Below are 23,152 nucleotides of genomic sequence, written 5' to 3' on the forward strand. Positions count from 1 at the left end.
ACACATGTTATTGATACTAGTATCATATCAATCCTATTAACATGTTGGTCACGGTACCACACTTTTTTATTGTTTGAATTTCACATGATTCTTTTAATAAACAAAAGTAAATATGTAAATTATAATCTTGAATAAATAAATAAACAATAAATTTTTAATTATTTTTAAATTTTGAATATATTTAACTTTTTTTGCAAAATCTAAAACCTGAAAATTTGTAAACCTAAAAATTTACTAACCTTTATGGTTAAGTAATAGTAATCTTTATGAAGAAATGAATTATTAATTCAAATTTAAAAAATTTAAAATTCTGAATTTCTGGCAAAAAATAAAATGTTCTTGCTTTCATATTTCCATTTGTAATTTCCTTATAAACCGGACACGTCGTAGTTCCATGTAACACCCCGTAGCAAGCGTGTGAGGTACCATTTAGTTCATACAATTTTCTCATCAATAATTGTAGTCTTTTACGAAGCTCTTTTAAGTATTACCTGGATCAACATGGGCGTTCGATGGCGAACACATTTACATGTAAATTTTTGAATAGTTTGATGCGGCCTGGCTAACTCATTTATGGAGTCCATGCCCAATCGAGTTAACCACTACCGAGCACCGGCCGACCGGCAATCCCTCCATGTATTCCGTCCTCTGTATCAACTTTTCTGCTGGCCGCCGTATCTTTTCTGTGAGAGATCACGTTGGATTATTCACGAGCGGCATGCATGCCGTGCTAGCTAGCTATAGCTCTTGGTCGATCGCTCGATCGATCACGAGCCATGCCATGCATGGACCGCTGGATCGATTCACTTTACTACGCTGCATACGATTCCTAGCTAGCTTTATATACGTATGTCTGCATCGTTGTAGTTCATCGTGTAGATGAGAATCAATCAACAATGCTAGTTAGATCCATGGGGAACGATCATCTTCATCGATGGGTGCTCGCTTGTGCGGTTGCAGCAGCGATGCACATGGCGGCGCCTTTAGTGGTAGTTCAGGCGGCGCAGCAGCATCAGATGGTGCCGTGCATGTACATCTTCGGCGACTCGCTGGTGGACAACGGCAATAACAACAACATCCTCAGCCTCGCCAGGGCCAACTACCGCCCCTACGGCGTCGACTTCCCTGACGGCGCCGCCCCGGCCGGCCGCTTCACCAACGGCCGCACCATGGTCGACCTGCTCGCCGACCACCTCGGCTTCCGCCCTCCCCTCATCCCGGCCTACGCCCTGGCGGAGCCCGCCGACCACGCGCGCGGCCTCAACTTCGCCTCGGGCGCCGCCGGCATCAGGCACGAGACCGGCAACAACCTCGGCGGGCACTACGCTCTGTCGGAGCAGGTGGAGCACTTCCGGACGGTGGTGCAGGGGCTGGAGCCGGGGAAGAGCCAGCAGCTGGGGCGGTGCATCTACTACGTCGGCATGGGCAGCAACGACTACCTCAACAACTACTTCATGCCCGACTACTACCCCACCGCCCGGAACTACGACCCCTCCGCCTACGCCGCGCTTCTCCTCGCCGACTACGAACGCCAGATCACCGACCTCTACGCCCTCGGCGCCAGAAAGTTCGTCATCGCCGGCGTCGGCCAGATCGGGTGCATCCCCTACGAGCTCGCCAGGGTCAACGACAACCCTCCTCCCGCCGCCGGCATCGGCATTGCCGTCCCTGGCATCAGCATCTCTGTCGGTGGCGGCGGGGGAGGAAACGCAGGCAAGAGGAACGGCGGCTGCAACGAGGAGATCAACAGCGCCATCGCCATCTACAACAAGGGGCTGCTGGCCATGGTGAAACGCCTCAACGGTGGGAGCCAGACGCCGGGCGCTAGGCTCGTCTTCCTCAACGCCGTCAACAGCGGCAAGGACCTGGCGGCCAACGCGGCGGCGTACGGGTTCACGGTGCTGGACCGCGGGTGCTGCGGCGTGGGGCGCAACAACGGCCAGATCACCTGCCTGCCCATGCAGACGCCCTGCGACGACCGGAGCAAGTACATTTTCTGGGACGCGTTCCACCCCACGGAGGCGGCCAACAGGATCATCGCCGCCAAGGTCTTCAACTCCTCCTCCACCGCCGACGCGTACCCCATCAACGTCAGCCGCCTCGCCGCCATATGAGTGTCGATCCAGCCAATCGCATCTCCTTCTAGCCGTTTGACTCTCCATCGTGTTGATTCAAATAAATTTGAAGAACTGTCTTGCAGTTGGGATTAATTTAGAAATGTAATTTAAATTAGATTTTTTTTAAAAAGCTTATATTTCGGAACGGAGGTAACAGTGTAACACCTCCTAGTGATAGAGCATGCCGTGCAGGACGGATTGCCTAGCTGGTTTTGCCGCCATATCCAATGGCGCCCACAGTTGGATGAACTCCAAACCTACAGGCCATCTCTGAATTCAGGCCCCAACAATTCATGGATCACTGATATTCAGGCCCCACAATTGTATGAACTCCAAACCTACTGCCCATCTCTGAATTCATCAATCTATCGATATCAGTGCAGAATCGGCTGCCGTTGAACACTGCTGAACATAAATTCACTTGGAGGCTGACTGCAAACGTACAATATTCATCAGCCACAGCCTATAAAGTTTTCTTCCTCGAAACCGTAGAAGCTGATTGTGGGGGAGCGCTCTGAAAATACTGGGCGCCGCTCAAATAAATAGTTTTATGTTGGTTCGCACTACGAAAATGCTGGGCGATGCTTCTCTGAGGTGGATGCGGGCAGCCCACTTGTTAGTCTGCCTAATCTTTTTCTGTCTTGATTTCAAATCCAAATCGAAATGCCTCAACTTGATAAATTGACTTATTTCTCACAATTCTTCTGGTTACGCATTCTCCTCTTTACTTTTTATATTCTCTTATTTAATAATAATAATGGAATACTTAGAATTAGCAGAATTCTCAAACTACGGAACCAACTGCTTTCGCACCGGGGGAACAAGATCCAGAGCAAGGACCCTAAGAATTTGGAAGATATCTCAAGAAAAGGTTTTAGCACAGGTCTCTCATATATGTACTCCAGTTTATCTGAAGTATCCCAATGGTGTAAGACCGTCGACTATTTGGGAAAAAGGAATAAAATAACTCTGATCTCTCCCTTGGCAGCACCTGTGCCGTTTGCAGCTTGGTGGTGCCCCCTCTCATGCGGCCTGCCCTCCCTTTGTGGGCATGGCTGCCCCTGATCTGGCGCGCTTGACGTGCTGTCGGCGGGTTGTCCTAGCAAGGCTAGTGCTTTGAGTGGAAAGGTCAGCGCGTGAGCTCTAGGTGAAGGGCAGATGCTGCTTGCAGTGGTGAGGTACCATGCTCCGGGCGAAAGCCCTGCCTTTTAAGGCCGGTGACGGCGACGCTTGAGGGCGCCATTTCCTGTGTGGCGTCATCGAGGAATTCTGGCACCTCCCTTGTCCAGGGTCTCAGGTTCCGGGTGAAAACCTCAGATTTGGCATGCCAAATCGGGCGATGACGGCGTCTTTGACGTCGTACCCTTCTTGGAGGCGTCGTCTTGGGAACTTGAGTTCAGGCAGTGGTTCTTCCTCGGGGTTCTCTGTGTTGGCCGCATGGGAGATGTCTTGCGATGCAGGTGGCGCGCCGGCCTCTTGAGGGGTATCGCGGTGGCTTGCGCGACGAGGATCTTCCTCAGACAGCGCGAGCGGGCCTCTGGATGAGCAGTGGTGGGCTGGCATCTGTGCTTGATGGCATGTTGCTGAAGACTGCACGCTTGCACGTCTGTTGAGGTTGCTAGGATGTAGCCGCTGCGCCGACGGCGTCCCTGGATTTGGGCTGAGGCCGGAGCAGCAATGCTCCCAGCTGAGCCGGGTGGGCTCGCGGGATTCGGGTGATACGCGTCTTGGCTGCGGCCGGCAGGTTCTTGGTAATTTCGATGATGCACAAGCATTGCGACTTTCATCGGCATGGGTTCTGTTTGGCGGAGGAGCTCACTCTGTAGCGTCTTAGAGGAGCACTCGATGGATTTCGGCTTTTTGTCGTAGTCATGTTTTGAGTGTTGGGTGTGTGTGTGGGTGTCCCAGCCTTGTCTTAGGCTTGTAATGTAAACTTCTTTTTCTATCAATGAATCGAAACGCAAGCTTTTGCGTTTTCGCGAAAAGATAAGGGGATTGTAGCCCCAGGATTATTGTGCTTTTTTTTTTCAATTCAAGCCACTCCCTTTCCATTACTTTCATAACAGAAATATACATTGTCCAAACAACATTTTCATAAGAAACCAAAAAGGCAATGGGAAAGAAAGAGCGCCCTTGCATCGATAGGAAATCCGCTGAAAGATGAATCAGCATCAAAAGATCTACTACGGGCAAAAACCTATCAACACTAAGACTGAAACAAGAAATCTAACAGAAAACACAACAACCATATCCAAAAGGATAACATGAGACTGTAATTGTTGTGCTTTATGTAATCAAAAGGAGGATAATATGAGCCATTTAATTACTCGGTGCCCTTTCTTTTTTCGAAATGGACTCGGAGCCCTTTTGCTTCCTTCTACGGAGTATATATGGCAGGCAAGAGGGGCATCGGATATGGTGCCACGACAGTGCGTCGTCGCTGGCGCTCCTTCCCGAGTCGGCCTAACGTTGTTGGATGCGAACGAAAAGTCGCCGAACGGATCAAAAAGACCGCATCCATCCCATAGATGAGGAAGAAGGAATAACCATCGATTAAGCTCCATGAGTTAGAGCTATGGGATATGGCAGGGCAGCCAACGGGCCATCGAGCGGAGTAGTCGGGGTAGTTTGTGTGTAAAACGTTGTAAAACCCTTTTCTTAATCTTAATGGGAAAACGGGCAACGGTAGTTGCTGGTTCTTGAAAAAAAAAACTGAACTTGGATCGCAGGGAAATTGTGAATTAGGGGAGTGTGTTTTAATAATTAGATTGTGGTAACTATGAACACGGAAAAATCCATTAGCACAAAAAGATCATTAGAAAATTAAGAATGTACACTTTCACTCAACCAAAATAAACAATACAGAGAGTAAAATGCAAACAAAATATATATAATTTGTTAAAAAGAAAACTTGCATGTTACAACAAAACAAGTTCCAACATTTGAAAATGTATGACTAGTGTATATAAAACATCATCCAATCAAACTAAGTTACAATTTTTTTATCAAAACTTATTTTAGTGGTGCAAAACATAATTTGTGCATTTAAATAAACATTCGACGTTACATGACCACTAGTTGGGAATTTAAAAAATTGCAATTAATAAGTATTTAAGGTGCAACCAATTTTTTTTTAAACAATGAAGCCACGTAAAAGTAAAAAATAATTAATTGCACAAATTCAAATACATTGGTTGCACACTTTTGAAATGTGTGATTGGTGCAGATTAAAGAGAAAAAGTTACAGAAAAACTCCACGTGGAAATATAAAATTTACTGAACTAAGACTGGTGAGAAAGAAAACAAGAGTCAACTGTCCTTATATATACCACGTCTCCACACTCAGATACGGCTCCATCTCCTCCTTGGCCTGGCGGGTTTAGATGAACTAATCGCGCCGGATCGAGCGTTTGGAGATGTTTTTTCTTCGTACATCGTTTGGAGATGTCGATGTCCAGTCGCGTCCGAGTCGCGTCCCCCAAATGAGGTCCTAATTTTTTTTGTTGGAGTATTCGAAAACACAACCATTTTTATTAAACATAGCATACAAATAAATATATTTACTAAAATTATTTTCAAATTAAAATACAACAAATAAAAAGAAATTAAACAAATATAATAAGTGGGGCTAGATCAAGGTGCCGTCGCATTTGATGATAATCCTTTGACCCTCCACAAATGCTCAATGATCATGTTGAAGTTGCTCGTGAACATTGCTATCACAGATCTCTGCGTGCATGGCGAGAAAATCAACAAAATCTGCATGCACCTCATGATCAAACTCCGCAAAAGGGACACTCATAAGGATCAACATCTGTCCTGACCCGATTCTTGTGGTCATCCTCGATGATCATGTTACATGATCACACAAGTCTGCATCACCTCCTACATTTGACCGTGAGACCGGCTTAGAGGAGGGTACAAAACAATAGCAACTTGAACTTGAAGCACACCAAATGCTCGCTCGACATCCTTCCTGGAAGCCTCTTGTCACGAAACAAAGTGGAAATTTTTCTGACCTGATGGCACTGGCATTGTTTTGATAATAGTCGCCCATTTTAAATATATATACCATTGTCTATATAATAGCCTTTGGTATATTGGTGGCCATTGATCTCATAGTAGCATGGTGGAGCATGATCTTCCACTATAGTTTGCTGAACACCGAAGATCGCTGCAACACGTTGATGTCATTGTATGATCCCGCCATGCCAAAGAAAGAATGCCAAATCCATAGGTCATAATCTGCCACAGCTTCAAGCACCACACTGCATATCCATGATGCCCTTTGTATATACCTTAGCAAGAAAATGGGCAGTTCTTTCATGATCAGTGCATACAATTGATGCTTTCAAGCATCACAAGAAATCCTCACGCTGCATTTGGGCCATGATCCTTGCAGTCTCTTCTTCAGTTGGCTCTCTAAAGTAGTATTTGCAAAACTTTCCCATCACAGCTCGGCAAAACTTGTACATGCACTCAATGGCAGTAGACTCAGTAATGGGAAGGTAGTCGTCATGTGTATCTACAGGTGTTCCGTATGCAAGCATCCTCATGACGGCAGTGCACTTCTGAATCGAGGAGAACCCGGCAGTGCCACAACGTCATGCTTCAGTTTGAAGTGTGGGGTCGAACTCTCGAACGCCGTGGAGGATATTCATGAACAAACCCTTGCTCATCCTATACCGGCGCCAAAAATTATCGGCATGTGTTGCATCATCTGCGAAGTAGTCGTTGTGCAGCATGGTATGCCCCTCCATCATCTGCTAGGGCTTCGACTTCTTTCTTCCTGCCTTTGAATCTCCATGGCGTGGCCTCTTCCTCTTCTCCGTGTCGGCTCCAGGTATGTTTTGGAGGGACGCGATGATCGACAAATGCTCTCGAATGTTGTTGTCGAAGGCTTGCTCTTCCTCCACCATTTGGACGATCATCTCGTCGTCGCTATCCATGTCTGTAGCAAAACAAAATGGTTAATATTCATCCGCGGTGGAAGGTAGTGGGCTTTCACCCGTACTCGCCCTTCCACTTCACACTTACTAAATTAGGCTGAGTGTATGCGCACATGAAAACAAACAGAAAACGAGTTAAATTTAGATATAGGACCCTAGAGAAAGAATATAGGACTCGAGAAGTGTCGCGCCTACCAGACAAGCCGTCGAACAACTTCTGTGCGTGGAGGAGGGTCGGATTTGCCGGCACGTTCTGGGACGCGTTGGCGAAGCTGCGGCGGCGAAAAGGACAACGAGGGAACCAGCCGTCACGATAGTGCCTAACTCAGGAGAGATTGGCCGTCGAGATGGCCAACAAATCGAGCGGCATCGGAGAGGTGGGAGGCGCGGGAGGGGAGGCGCAACGAGAAATAAAAGGCGGGAACCAACCGTGCTGGATTTGGTCGCCGACAGGTGGGCGCTTGCCTCGCTCCTCGCTCATTCCGGCACGCCCGGAGCGTCCCCTGCGGAGAGGGGACAAGCTCAGGGCTCCGGACAGCGTATTGGGCCACGCCAGGTGGAAGAGGCGTTTGGGGCGCGCGACTGGGGCCGAAAAACTGTCTGACGCGCCCCAAAAACCTTTGGAGGACGCTTTAGGGGACGCGACTGGAGATGCTCTTAGGCTAGAAAGAATCGGAACTCGCTCTCTCACTCAGCAGATTAGGCGAATGGTGGGAGCAGACGACGATGCTAGTCTCACCCCGTTGCCTTGGGGCGAAGGGAAAGGCGACAGGATCCAGCTAATCGACTTGTGCGTCTATGTCCATCACCAATGTCCCCTCATTATATAGGGAGGCGTAGTAGGTATGTTCTTACCTGCACGGCCCCAAACCCTAGTCACTATGGGTCAACTTTTTTTTTCCAAGCGATCCCACATGATCGATTTTCATTACCCAAAGATAGCGAAACACAGTGTTTTACAACGGTTTAGAGTTTCCAGAAACTACGAAACTAGAGAACAAACATCCATAAAAGACGGGGCGCTGCTTCCTACAACGGTAGCGTTCATGGTCAGAACTAGGAGTTTTCTAGATTACACAGCGAAACTTTTGGAGGATCACGTATTAAGCATCAAGTAGGCCAAAGGTGATGGGACAAGCCAGCTAATCATCCAGATCTTCGGCGTCTTCTGGCCTCCTATCAACCTCCATAGCACCATCAGGATCCGTGGTATCGTTCAGTCGACGAGTTCCACCCACATTCCCAACACCATGTTTCTTGCACCGGCACCCAGGGCCAGGTTGAGCAGCTAGTCACTATGGGTCAACTAGGGGCTGAACTGTAAAGGCTTAGTTTTAGTGGCAGTGGTTTTTTTTTTTTTTTTTTGAACTGTGGGGCAAAAGCTTTGCCCCAACCATTTATTAAGAAGCAAGTGTCCGGTTTATTAATGGAAGAAACCGGGCGAAAACCATACAACAAACACCAACAACATGAGGCAACACAACCACAAAGGGCAACACCTAAGACCAGCAACTCACGAAGCGACAACCCCACTCTAGCTAAGCAACCGCAGACTGACGACTACCCTAGGACCACGCAGCTGCCGTTAAGCAGTTGCGGGCGCCTTACCAATGGCGCCACCCTTCTTGCCTATGCTCCTAAGAGCCTTTTTCACCTTTTTGATTTTGCCGGTAGAAGCCTCCTCAGCTATGAGGCAAGCAATCGCCTCGCCAGATCCAAGGCTAGCTGCCTCCAAGCAAGCGAGCAAGCCACCAAGCTTTTTCACGAAGACCGCCTGTTCAATACGTGCCAACATAGCTTCACGATCGAAGAGGGGCAACCGGTTGGACGGACCTCCACTATCCACAGAGGAGGGCAACTCGCAGGACTCAGACGGAGATGGGGATGGCGCGATGTCCACCGCCAAAGGCTCCAAAAGGCCTAGCTCAACTGGAAGCACCACAGATGATTCCCCACAATGATCCTGCAACTCAGGCAAGTTCTCCACAACTGGAGCCACAACCTCGGTGGAGACAACCGTCGTAAGGACAGACGACGACGCATGTAGAGCACGGGAAGATAATTCTCCAAAGCAGCACTCGAACCCCTCATCAACAGAATCAGTCTGTATCTCAGGTGGTAGAGGCACAACCGACGCAACCTGAAGCTTGGCAAGAGCATCCTGAACCTCAGAGCGAAGCAACTCAAACTTCTGAAGGACATCCATGCGTAGCAGGGCAAACTAGGACTCCACAGAAGAGACATAATCCTTGCAACACGGCTGCACCATAGGACGCAACGACGAGTGGCCCAAAACCCCAGCCCAACTCAGAGGCGACGAGGGGCGACGAGGCTGAGCGGAAGGAGAGCGGCTCCGCTGGCAAGGAGCACGAGCAACCGGAGAACGAGCCCGAGCCTCCGGAGAGCGAGAACGAGCAGCAGGAGAGCGCGCACGGCAGAAACGCTCCCGATGACCAGGACGACGACATCGGATGCATCTGAATGACCCACGACATGAGCTGACCAGGTGTCCACGCTCAAGGCACCGAAAACACCTCCCTCGAGCCCATCGCTTGAAGGCGAGGCTACGGTCGAGACCTTCACGAAGCGGAGACAATGGCGCCTGGCTGGGACGGCAGCCCTGACCCACCTGGGTCCATCCTTCCTCACCACCACTTCCTACAACAGTAGCGTTCATGGTCAGAACTAGGAGTTTTCTAGATTACACAGCGAAACTTTTGGAGGATCACGTATTAAGCATCAAGTGTAGGAGCTGCATCACGCAGCTCCCTTTCTTCTACCTCTGAACTCTCACAAGCATATGGTAGACAATGGAGTTTGGTGCCGGCTGCCTCACGCAGCCAACGTTTTCTACTCTGTATTTCTCCTTCCCTTAATCTCTCAAATAATTACATGGCCTTATATAGACCCAACGTGAGTGTCACACTCACCACTAACTCCACACGCGCACGCACTCACACCACTACGCCGGCCACTAACACTTGACCCGGCCATGCACTAGCTAACCAACTAACTAACTATGACCACGTCTTCCTCTTAGACACACTCCAGGAGAAACAACACGGCCATACGGCCAGCCGCACATGCACACATGCAGCTAGCCCAGGACACGCACAGCAGCCTCTCGCCACCGATGGCATCTCGCCGGAACGCCGCATCGCACGACCATCTCCGGCATCTCACCATGTGCACCTTCTGGAGCCAAGCCACACTCCATGCATCTACCTAAATGCAGAACGAAACTAAATATGCAGATACAAATCAAGATTAGTGCTAACAATCACCCCCTAATCTTGATTCTCCAATTCTCATGGAGCTTCAAAGCAGGAACGGCCCATCATGGCCGTCATCTTGTCGTGATGGCATCGCATCATCGACGCCGCTGTCGCAACCTCGCGGCATCGCACCGCGCCCAGCAGCTAGCGGCATCACGCCACCAACAACCTTCGCCTCGCGCCGTCGACCTCCACATCGCATGGAGTTTGTAGCTGCCACCATTGTCGGCTTCAGCGGCATCGCACCGCCATCGCCTTGTCGCCGCAGCATCACACCGCGACCTTCTCTTGACGTGGACGACGCCTTCTCGACGCCGAGCACCACGCCATGCTCCCACCAGTGCCGTCACGCAGCTTGCCTCCATCTCCCATGGAGTGCGCCGCGTCGCCGCCACGGATCTTCGTGGATCTTCGCCGCCGTACGCACGCACTCACACCACTACGCCGGCTGTTAGCAATAATCTTGCTCTAATCATATGGTTAGTGTTTATTTGGCAAGTCCTATGCATATGTGTATGCATTGCATGGAAACGCCAAGTTAGTAATTGAAGTGTCAGAGTAGTACTTTGTCTACGTGAGTCCAAGTAGTGTTAATCGAGTCAGGCTAGGAGTCGTATTAGCAGCTAGATGAGTTGTAGTCAAGTTAGTCTAGTTAGATGGCAGGTGTTGCCGTGTCCGCGTCCAAGTAGAGTTTCTGTAGGACTAGGTTTAGTGCGTTGAGTCGGTTGGCCGTGTATTTATACATGAGGCTACGTGAGTTGTAACGTGAGAAAATCAGAAAAAGAAATAAAGAGAGGAAATTTAAGGGTGACACGCACACTTGGCGATAAACTTTGTGTTTGCGTGTGTTCATCTAGTTTGATGTAATTGATCCGTGGGAGAATCCCAACAATTGGTATCAGAGCGAGGTCGAAGATCTGAAGTTGTGCTTGCCCCGGGGAGGCGACCCTACTAGCGCCTCGGGGCGGGTGACCATCGCTCGGCGGAGCGGCCGGGTGGAGACGGTGACCAAGCTGTCGTCATTATGGCGGCGGGCGATCGTTGCTCAGCGGAGCGACACGGAAGGGACGGCGGGGTGTTGTTGTCGGCGAGGCGGAGGTGGATGATCGTTGATGGGAGAGGTGGTGCCGAGGTGCGGTACGGGAGTCTCATCAAGATCGTCATCCAGAAGTTTTGTCAAGGTCGTCTTTGGAGGAGTTAGATGAGTCAAAGAGTCAAGTGTGTGCACATCTGCACGTCGAGTCGGCGTCGAGTCTGTGAGTCGTCGTTGTGTCCAAGTGCTTGTTTCTGTAAGGATCCGTTGCAGTTGAAGCGCGTCACGTTCGAGGAGTTGCCCGGGAGCAAGGATCGACGTGAGCGAAGACAAGGTGGCAAGGTGGCCATCTGCGTGTCTCGGCGAGGAGATCAAGCTTGACGTGTAGTGGGACAGTGACCGGTTAAATTGGTTCGACGTGAAGACTGTCTGTGTGTCAAGTCTTGCACGTTGCACGCGTAGATGCGACCGTGTGGGCTGGTAGTCCGGATCATACGTTGGAATTGAGTCGACGAGCTGCGAATCTGCAATGAGTCAAGATCAGAGGAGCACGGAAGACCAAGAGTCAAGATTAGGGAGAGATTGTTAGCAATAATCTTGCTCTAATCATATGGTTAGTGTTTATTTGGCAAGTCCTATGCATATGTGTATGCATTGCATGGAAACGCCAAGTTAGTAATTGAAGTGTCAGAATAGTACTTTGTCTACGTGAGTCCAAGTAGTGTTAATCGAGTCAGGCTAGGAGTCGTATTAGCAGCTAGATGAGTTGTAGTCAAGTTAGTCTAGTTAGATGGCAGGTGTTGCCGTGTCCGCGTCCAAGTAGAGTTTCTGTAGGACTAGGTTTAGTGCGTTGAGTCGGTTGGCCGTGTATTTATACATGAGGCTACGTGAGTTGTAACGTGAGAAAATCAGAAAAAGAAATAAAGAGAGGAAATTTAAGGGTGACACGCACACTTGGCGATAAACTTTGTGTTTGCGTGTGTTCATCTAGTTTGATGTAATTGATCCGTGGGAGAATCCCAACACCGGCCACTAACACTTGACCCGGCCATGCACTAGCTAACCAACTAACTAACTATGACCACGTCTTCCTCTTAGACACACTCCAGGAGAAACAACACGGCCATACGGCCAGCCGCACATGCACACATGCAGCTAGCCCAGGACACGCACAGCAGCCTCTCGCCACCGATGGCATCTCGCCGGAACGCCGCATCGCACGACCATCTCCGGCATCTCACCATGTGCACCTTCTGGAGCCAAGCCACACTCCATGCATCTACCTAAATGCAGAACGAAACTAAATATGCAGATACAAATCAAGATTAGTGCTAACATCAAGTAGGCCAAAGGTGATGGGACAAGCCAGCTAATCATCCAGATCTTCAGCGTCTTCTGGCCTCCTATCAACCTCCATAGCACCATCAGGATCCGTGGTATCGTTCAGTCGACGAGTTCCACCCACATTCCCAACACCATTGTTTCTTGCACCGGCACCCAGGGCAGTGGTGTTTTGGTGGAGGCTGTACCGTTGTAGAGTCGCTCCGCCGAATATGAATCCCACACTTCCCCATCTCGGCAAGTCTTCCCACGAAGGAGTTAAGGAGTCGGTGGAATGTGTTCCCGACCCAATAGCTTTTCACAGTGAGGTTAGGTTTTCTGGATATTGAACATCATGCACTTTGGCATGATCTTAGAGTTCAACGGATCCATTTAGGATGCAGTGCACCAGCGTATGTCGTCTCTTCAAGCTACAGCGACGTCGAGCTGAGTAGGATGATAACTAAATTGGTGCATCGCAGGTAGACATCTTCAAGAAGACCCCATGCTCTTCTTTGACCTGGTCAGATGCAGACGGTGGATCTGGAGTCCGAAGGATATGTGGGGGCTCCCCGGCTGATGAACAACACTGGAGAAGGTTCTGCCATTTCCTACAAACGAGTTCATCGGTTCATAAAGCAGATTTTCCTATGATGGCGCTTCTTCGGAATGAGGTATGAAGGTTTCCAGACCCCCTTGTATTTTGCGGCACAGCGGTAGTTGTTGGTGATCTGCACATGCAAAGAAGGAGCTGCCTTAAGGGCAATGGGATTGCAATTTTTTCATGTATATGATACTATCTATGTAATGCATGGTATCATGAAGTATTATTTCTTTTATATTTATGTATTTGTAGAATCTGATGCGAAATTATGTACGAGATCTATTTGTAACTTTTCTTGTAATACAAAGGGCTGCCAAATAGATGCCAATTTGCACATGCATAACTATGTTACTCTAATTTTATGATACGGTAATAGACAGTTGAAAAGAAGATAACATGACCTCAAAAGTCTTGTCTCTTTAGGATTTAACCAAGATGCAAATTGGCATCAATATACTCATTACAATTAACACACCAAACCCAAAATCATGCTCCTTGTCATCCAAGAGTTTTCTGGTAATGGCGTGATATCGATGTCATAGGTTGCAAAATTTGACCGTGAAAGCAAGGGGTACCGTGATGAGGAAGAGTAGGCAGGAGCTGGAGTGAGTGCTGGAATGGAACTGGAAGTCTGGAAGCATCTTCGGGTTTACACAATGTGAATGTGATGCAGCTGCCGATATTTTGATGCATATGACAATATTCCAATTAAGAATGAGGCTATGGATCGACTTGGACTCCTTCTGATTCAATATTTTTGAGACATTTTGGATTCTGCGTTTCTTTTTGTGGAAAAAGTTCCTGGACAGGATTTTTTTTTTTTTGACCATCTTGTACATCTTTTTGACAGCATGGTTCATTATCTGGGCGGAGAAGCAGAGAACCAAACACACCAAATTCGCATTCTGTAATACCTTATACCCGTAAATAAAGATAAAAAAAAATCAACCCTACGCCAACAACCCCATTGCAGATCTTGATTCAGTAACCTTTTTCGAGAAAACACAAAAGATTGATTCAGTAACCTCATAGTACATGATATGCATAATCTGCACCATCATATTTTAAGTTGGCCGATGAAAGGTTCAAGGGATGTCTAGGAAAAAGATAACCAATGTCTATTTACTTGCATGTGAAGTTTAGAAACCAATGTCTATGCAATCTCTGTAACCTTAGGGTACATCATATGCATAATCTGCACCACCAAATTTTGATTTGGACGTTGAATGGTTCAAGGGATGTCTGGAAAAAGATAACCAATGTCTACACTTCTGTGCAAATTAAGTTTAAAAATATCTGACAGCATCTATTCTGAAAAACACCTACTTTGAATATTATATTTTGCAAAATAAAAGGACCAGTTACATTACACAGTGTAGAAGATAATTTATTCTCAGGACGACTATATTACAATTGGAGTGTTTGTGAAGAAAGTTCCAAGTTTCTTACCTATCACAGGAAAGATGATCCAACCTAACTAATCTCAATTGAAGAGACAATGTAAACTGAACGACATATAACTTTGAGTTGCCTACCTTTCCAGTTACAATTTAAGCAACTTTCTTCTTGCTGGTTGATCTTTACTAGAGGGAGACTTTCACACCAATAGATGGAGATCTCTTTGAGCAAGCATCGCCAGATTTGTCAGCAGTTATAGTGTAATTGCTGCTGCTCACATCCCTGAAGTAGCATCCATCAGTACCCATATATTTGTACACCTGATGCGTCTTCCCCAACCCCCCAACCACCAAATTCTTCTTAACCCTCATAGTGCCGCGTGCTGACTGTGAATTCCGTAGGGAGTTGTACGAGAAGCCCAACTTACCACCTGAGACCATCTTATCGTTGACACCCAGTTTGACAAGTGAAACCAATGAGTACTCATCGCCCACCTGATCCGAGGTTCCAGTATAGATATATAGCGGAAACAGCTTGTGAACTTCCTCGGAGAGAAGAACAGCAGAAGCGTCCTTGACAAAAGTGCCAGACTTTGCATCGATTGTCTGGTTCACAACTTGCACCGTGCCATTCGTTGTAAACACATTGCTGTTAGCAAAGCTGAATCTCTGGGTGAAAGTCGTGGTCACCTCCCCGTGAGACGATTTCACCCGCCCGGTTGCAGAGACATGCCGGCTTGCATGTGTGACAAACTTGCCATCCAGCCCGCTGAATCCAGATTTCACGTCCAGCACCAATGGGGGCGCATCATAGCTCACCAAGCTCGCGACTGTCTTCTTGCTCTTGGTATCCAACCACAGATGCAAATTGGCATCAACGTACCACACATCCAATGCATTGGTCACACCAAACCCAAATTTGTGCTCCTTGCCGTCCAGGAGCTTGCCCAAGAACGGAGTGATGTCAATATCATAGGTCGGCAGGTTGAATGAGCCAATGCCGGTGATTGGCCGCCAGAGCAACGGGTTGATACCACCTGTGTAGATAACAGTGAACGGCCAAACAGCGCCGACAACATCTTCATCGACCTTTACAACGACCTCCCGGAAGGCACCATTGCCGGGAAGACTGGACATGTTGTTGGCCTCAATGTACTCGTTGGGAGGGTTCGTGTACCAGAACTCGTCACTGCCGTGGAACGAAACGAACACTTCAAGGACCGCCCTGTAGGTGTTCGACGGAACTGCAAGGCTCTTGGACTGCACGTCGGTGGAATTCTGGATGGCGAACCACTGCCCGTCGTTGAGAGGCAAGCTTCTGGAGATGGGCACGATCAGATCGGCCTGCTGTGTGAGCGGCGGCGGGGCCGGGTGGAAGTAGAGATGCAGCGTGAGGTTGACGTGGTAGACGCCGGTGTAGGTCTGGTCGACGAGATTGCCGAGGTACACCGCGACCTCGCCGGGGTCCGCGAGGAGGGCGGCGTACCTGGTGACGTCGCGGGACACGGACCAGACGATGCCGGTGGCGCGCGGCTCGGCCGTGCAGCTGCGGAGGAGCTCGGCGCCGGAGAGCCAGACGCCGAAGATGCGGTCGAACTGGCGGCCGCGGCAGTCGGCGGTCCACTCGAGCACCGCGAGCGCGAGCGACCCGCGCGCGGCCGCGAGGCACTCGGGCGGCGCGTAGGCGGCGGTGACCGGGGGGCGGCCGTAGGTGGCGCCGAAGGAGTGGGAGAGGAGCAGGGTCGAGCAGGGACCGGCGCTGCCGAGCGGCGGGCGGATCGGGCGGTCCACCTCGAAGAAGGTGGTTGGCGGCGCCGACGCGTTGAGCGAAGCGAGGTGCCGGGACGGGATGCGGTGCCTGTGCGGCGCGCCGGCCGCGGCAAACGGGAGGAATAGGAGCGCGAGGAGGAGGAAGTGGGCGGCGGCGGCGGCTGGCGACGCCATGGCTGGAGAGCGGGGAGCACGAGATGGGGGGCGGCGGAGTGGAGCAGAAGCTGAAGTAACCTGGCGGGTTTAAACGAGGTGACAGGTCGTATAATAATGGAGTTTGTTGTTGTTACGCCGTAATCTAGGAAGTTTTGGTGGGTTCCGTTGGCGTAATTTATGTTGTACAGTCTCGCTGGCAGGTGGCCCCGGCCAAAGGGTTATGTGACGATCCCGATGTTTGATTAAGTTGTGGTTTAACACTAGATTTTCTTGTGCGCACGTGTCAGATTCCTGAAAACCTGAACCTGCTCCGTGTGGATCTGGATTCTGGAAGCTCTCTTGTCAAACTACACGATTTGGTTTGAGGATCTGACTCTGTGGTCAAAGTACACGATTTGGTTTGACCTTATATAAACACAACCTCCGTTCCAAAAAAAAGAAACAAAGATCTCCTAAACCCAACGTCGCCTACCGCCACCGCCGGATCTGTCGGGCAAAGCCTTGGCGCCGATGGTGGCGGTGGGGCTCCCTCGCGTGGTGGCGATGTGCTCCTCTGGTGGCACGATACGTCGGCGTCTAGTTCGGTGGCGAGCTGCCAAGGAGCCTGCAGCGAGCGAGTCTTGGCGTTGACGATGGAGGCTTCATCTCCCTGCGGTGGGGGGGGGGGGGGGGGGGCGGTGGGGGGTGGCCTTTGTCTCTCCTTCTTTCCATCCTCGCTATTGACCCGCTTAGACAAATTCTCGATAGGGCGACCATCCATGGCTTGCTCCATAAACTTTGAGGGTGTGGCTCCATCCTTGATGTCTCTCTTTATGCGGATGATGTGGCGGTGTTTGTTGCCCCTATAAAATATGATATCCGTGACTTGGGGAAAATCCTTTAGAGCTTTGGTGATGTTACCGACCTTCGCACTAATTTCCATAAGAGCACCCTGGTCCCCATTTGTTGTAGCGGCTTAAACCTTGACGACATCCTTCATGGCATCCCAGCTACGATATCAACCTTCCCCTTGAAGTACCTTGGGCTACCACTTTAGGTTTGGCAACTAAAGCGGGTGGATTTCCAACCTCTTGAAGATAAATGTGCGGGAAAGCTACCTACCTGGACCGGCAACAAAGTGACCACGGCCGGCCGCACTGCCCTTGTACGATCGGTCATCTCAACGCATGCCACATACTATCTAACCCCTCTTGTTGTGGCTCCAGCGATGCCCAAGTTCATCAACAAGATTGAGAGGGCCTTCCTTTGGTCGGTTCCGGACCCTACCACCGGCGCAAAATGTAAAGTTAATTGGGCGACGGTTTTCCGCCCCATGAAACTTGGTGGCCTTTGGGTCATGAATTTGGACAAAATTGCCACGGCCCTTCGTCTTCGTTGGCCTTGGCTTGAGTGGACGGACAAGACCGAAATTTGGAGGGGCACCACCAATCCATGCACCGAGGAGGACATGAACACTTCTACATCGCCACCTCCATCACCCTTGGCAATGGGTGCAACACGCCATTTTGGGCGGCGCCTTGGCTTGGGGGCGGAAGCCAATCGAATGTCTTTGCTTGGCTTCTAACTCAAAACCGGATTTGGACCACCGACCGTCTCCAAAAATGTGGATGGCCCAATATTGGTTTGCGCCCGGTGACATAGGCATCCCAAATGGGCCTGCTGAAGATAGTACCCGGGGTTTGCTGAAGGCCCACTACCCGAAGAATAAGAAGATTCGGGAGCCCAAGATATATTAAGGAAAGTTAGAGTTGTAATAGGAAGTGTTATTTGTAATCTGGCGGGATGAATTAGAAACCGTCCCGGACTCTGTAACTTGTACAACACGAATCCCTCGGCTCCGCCTCCCATATAAAGGGGGAGTCGAGGGACGAAGAGATCATCGAATCATTGTTTCAAACCCTAATTTTCATAATCGTCGAGTACTTTTCGGCTGAAACCTTCGAGATCTACTTGCCCTCTACTTCCAACTAAACCCTAGCCTATAATCCATAGGCATTGATAAGTTGATACCTTGTCAATTGGCGCCGTCCGTGGGGACTAGAGGCGTAAGGATCTGATCTCGATGGCACGTTCAAGATCTTCGACATCATCAACCGCAAGCAACATAATGGATCGAGGTAAACAGATCGCTGCTGGTCTTGTCGATTTTGTTCCTCACCCACCCTCCTGTTTGGATGCATATGCGTATCTGGCGGAGCCTATGGAGATGACGTTCGGAAGGTTTCTCTTTCGCGTCGAGAAGGAAGGATCGTATCGTGTCGAAATTCCGATTTCGTCGGGATCGTCGGCGGTCGATTCCGATTTTTCAAGCTATACATCGTCAACCGAATCAGGAGAAGACGAAACTTCGTCGACACGCTACGTCAGCACCAGGGCAAGAGAGAAACTCGCCAAGATCTTCAGCGACATATCGTTTGAGTCATCCGCGGACTCATATATAAGCGATGGCTCAAGCAATGTCGACAGTTATGACTTCATCGACAAATCTATCACAGTGGGCAAGGCCTTCATCAACCTCAATGATGATGTCACCAAACCCAACATAGATCTGAATACAAAATACCATCAGATTTATGCTATTGAAGATCAAGAGGAAACATCTGAGGCTTTCGACGATCTGGGAAATCCATACGTCGATCCCTCTGATCTGCGACGAGGCCTGGGCAATAAATACGTCGGGCCACAGCCGCGAGACAGAGTTCAACTTTCGCAAGCAGCGTGGGACAGAGCCGCGAGAGCTATGAACGGTACAGAACCAATGGCTACCACGGCCACACCAGAGGAATTACAAGCATATCAATATAGGCTCGCACGAGCTGCCAGAGAATTGGAAAAACAGACAGCTGAGTTAAACAGGAGAAAGGAGGCAGCTTCTGCATCCAGCAGGAGAAGGGCAGATCTAAGTCGACAATCTAGAACTTCGGGTGATAGCCACAGGGAGGCTCGGAACAGAGGAAGATCAAGGTTACAACACATACCTGAAGCAGAAAGAGAGCACTTGGTTCAAAACCTCGACATGTCCTTTATGTCGATAGATACAAGAGGGAACATTATCCCTAAGACACCAGAGGCCGGGTATATGGCGACACAAGCTTTTATCCTCGCATTTAAACCACCTCCAGGAGATCCAAGGGAAACACTATACAATATGGCGATAGCAGGAGTTGGAGCTATGGGGACAGCGTTTGTATCAACGCCTCCCGAAGGAGTGGCAAGGCAAAATAGTCCACAACCTGCAGCAGCAACAACGGCAGCCCCTGAAGGACCAAGTGGAGCAAGAGACACGGCAGCACAAGCAAGGGTCGACAGAGCGCGGCAAGGCAGAAGGGAACATCGGCAATCCCCAGAACTTAACGACGAAGATATGTGTGGTTTGCCGTGCTTCACGAGGAGAGTCCGAAAAACTCGAGTCCCTTCAGGATTCAAGTTACCCGACAACTTCAAGAAATTCGACGGCCTTCAGGATCCAGAGGACTGGTTAGTTGATTATCTCGAGACGGTGAAGCTCACAGGAGGAACTAGGGCAACAGCTATGCAAAGCATCCAGGTGCATCTGAGTGGAGCAGCACGATCTTGGATAAAGAAACTTACCCCAGGATCTATCGACAGCTGGGAGAGCTTCGAGGACGTGTTCGTCAAGAACTTCCGGTCCACATGCAAAAAGCCTGCGTCGTTGGAGGAGTTGAGAGCATGTCGACAAAAGCCGGACGAATCAATGAGAAAATATATCCAAAGGTGGAACATCATCAAGAACTCAGCAGAAAATATATCTGACGAGAGAGCGATAGATGCGTTTGTCGCAGGAATCAGACGTGGAGATTTTGTCGAGGACTTGGGAAGGACCAACCCAAAGACAGTATCCGCGTTAATGGAGATAGCCAACAGATGGGCAGACGGAGAAGATGCTGTTCACAACAAACGACACAGGTCACCAGAGGAGGACCGTGGTCGAAATTATCAGCCGAGGCGACGATTTCCTCGGCAGTACCCGAACTATGACGCTCCAGGACAAATTTCGGCAGGTTTTCGGGCAAACACAGGAGGAAATAACAGAGATGATTATCAGAGAAGCAGCGAGCAGCGAGGCGATAACAGGGACGATTCTCGCAACAAAAGGCAAAATAGCGGGCCTAGGTTCCCGAGGCCTTTCGTGTCCCCCGAAGAAATGATGAACGGGCCGTGCCAGATGCATTTTTTCCTCGACAGCAACGGAAAAAGACAGTCAGGACACCTGCAGAAAGACTGTCGTAATTTCCAGGCAATGCTAAGGTATGCAGAGCACGCTAACGCTCGAGCAGCACAGAGAAATCCTCGAGAACCCAGGAGCGAGATTCATTTGCCACCACCTCCCGCGATTACAGACGACAATCGACATCAGCTCAGAATAGCGGCAACACCTCCACCACCACCTTATGTTGATCCTAATTCCAACGGAGTGGTGTCGATGATTCAGAAGGGAAGGCCATCCAATAGAGCTCAGAAAGTAATCTCACGACAAGTGTTTATGGCAGAAAAAATGCCTCCACCAACTGTCGAATATCTTAATTGGTCAGGGCAAGATATTGGCTTCACCATAGCAGATCACCCGCAGCAAGTTCCTCGACCAGGGCAGTCAGCACTTATTCTGCCAGCAGTTATTGCGGGATTTGATGTCTCTCGAGTGTTCATAGACGGCGGCAGCAGCTTAAACCTTATGTATGCAGATACATTGAGGAAGATGAACATATCCTTAGCAAACTTGAAGCCAACAGACACAAGGTTCCATGGCATCACACCGGAGAAACCAAGTTATCCATTGGGGAAGATCAATCTCGACGTTCAGTTCGGAACCCGAGAAAATTATAGAATCGAGAGGCTGGAATTTGAAGTCGTGGATTTTCCGTCGCAGTACCACGCTTTGTTGGGACGACCAGCATATGCTAGATTTATGGCGGTGCCACACTATACATACCTGTTGTGGAGATTTCCTGGACCAAAGGGACCAATCACAGTCAAAGGAAGCTTCGCCTTAGCTGATAAGTGCGACAAGGATTTCCATCGGCTATCAGAAACTTTCGGGATGCAAGCTGAGTATTTAGCATCAAAAAGTATGACTGACTACAACGTGCTGCCAGACGTTGGAAGGCCAAATAAAGAATCAACTTTCAATACCGAGAAAAATTCTAAGGAGGTGCAGATTCACCCGACAGACCCGAAAAAGACGACGTCCATTGCAACAAATATGGATATCGCATAGGAAAGCGCGCTCGTCAAGTTCCTCCGTGAGCACTGGAAAATCTTCGCATGGTGTCCAGCTGACATGCCAGGAGTACCCAGGGAACTTGCCGAGCACCACCTCAACTTGGATCCTCTCGCGAGACCAATCAAACAACCCTTGCGGCGTTTTTCGAAACCAAACCGCAAAGCTATGTTATCAGAAATAGATCGACTTAAAGATGCTGGTTTTATCAAAGAGATATCTACAGAAGCCACATGGGTAGCTAACCCAGTGATGGTGCCGAAGAAACACACGACAGTCCTTCGCATGTGCGTCGACTTTACGTGTCTCAATAAACATTGTCCTAAGGATCACTTTCCCCTCCCAAGGATCGATCAAATCATCGACTCCACGGCAGGATGTGAACGTCTTTCCTTTTTGGATGCATACTCTGGTTATAACCAGATCAGATTAAAAGAAGATGATGAGGCCAAAACAAGCGTTTATTACACCTTACGGCGTGTTTTGCTACAAAACAATGCCCTTTGGTCTAAAAAATGCGGGAGCAACATATCAGAGGATGATGCAGAAGTGTTTGGCGACACAGATTGGGAAAAACGTGCAAGTATACATCGACGATGTCGTCATAACATCAAAAAAGGGGGTAATGTTGATTAAGGATCTCAAAGAAACCTTTGACAACCTCGACAAATTCTGCCTAAAATTGAACCCGACGAAGTGTTCTTTTGGCGTCCCAGCAGGAGAACTTCTGGGGTTTCTAGTTTCAGCAAGAGGGATTGAAGCAAATCCCGACAAAATACAAGCTATAATAACAATGAGGAAGCCAACAAAGTTGAAAGAGATACAGCAGCTAACTGGGCAAGTCGCAGCTTTGAGCAGATTCGTCGCCAGGCTGGGAGAAAAAGCGTTACCATTTTACGCTCTGATAAAACAAGGAGATAAATTCCAGTGGAACGAAGAGGCCGACAGAGCTTTTGAGGATTTGAAGCGCACAATTTCGACACCACCAATTTTGGTGGCGCCGAAGGAAAAGGAACCTCTCCTGCTGTATATTGCAGCCACGCTCCAAGTAGTTAGCACAGTGCTAGTTGTCGAAAGAGAAGAAGAAGGAAAACTCCATGGAGTGCAAAGGCCAGTATATTTCATCAGTGAAGTTCTGTCGCCCTCCAAACAGCGGTACCCGCAGTACCAAAAACTAGCTTATGGAGTAATTGCAACTGCAAGGAAGTTGCGCCACTATTTTTCGGCACACCCGATAATAGTAGTCAACGAAGCACCTCTTTCAAATATACTAAACAATCCAGAAGCTACAG

General features: G+C 49.2%; 3 protein-coding genes across 3 annotated transcripts; 2 read left to right on the forward strand and 1 right to left on the reverse strand.

Annotated features, from left to right (window-relative positions):
- Positions 1–855: 855 nt before the first annotated feature.
- On the forward strand, positions 856–2,210 carry LOC127341748 (GDSL esterase/lipase At1g33811-like). The gene has a single exon (XM_051367673.2). It carries the CDS (start codon positions 897–899, stop codon positions 2,112–2,114), a length of 1,218 nt encoding a protein of 405 aa, XP_051223633.1. The 5' UTR covers positions 856–896; the 3' UTR covers positions 2,115–2,210.
- Positions 2,211–2,780: 570 nt separating this feature from the next.
- Positions 2,781–3,182, forward strand: LOC127339430 (putative ATP synthase protein YMF19). Its single transcript, XM_051365287.1, has one exon. It carries the CDS (start codon positions 2,781–2,783, stop codon positions 3,180–3,182), a length of 402 nt encoding a protein of 133 aa, XP_051221247.1.
- Positions 3,183–13,114: 9,932 nt separating this feature from the next.
- LOC127341747 (peptide-N4-(N-acetyl-beta-glucosaminyl)asparagine amidase A) lies at positions 13,115–16,710 on the reverse strand. Its single transcript, XM_051367672.2, has 2 exons — positions 14,834–16,710; positions 13,115–13,425 (listed from the first exon to the last, which is right to left on the reverse strand). The coding sequence occupies exon 1, from the start codon at positions 16,637–16,639 to the stop codon at positions 14,882–14,884; it is 1,758 nt and encodes a 585-aa protein (XP_051223632.1). The 5' UTR covers positions 16,640–16,710; the 3' UTR covers positions 13,115–13,425; positions 14,834–14,881.
- Between the last annotated feature and the right edge of the window lie 6,442 nt (positions 16,711–23,152).

This window comes from Lolium perenne, chromosome 3 (assembly GCF_019359855.2).
Source record: "Lolium perenne isolate Kyuss_39 chromosome 3, Kyuss_2.0, whole genome shotgun sequence".
In the NCBI taxonomy this organism is placed as follows: Eukaryota; Viridiplantae; Streptophyta; class Magnoliopsida; order Poales; family Poaceae; genus Lolium; species Lolium perenne.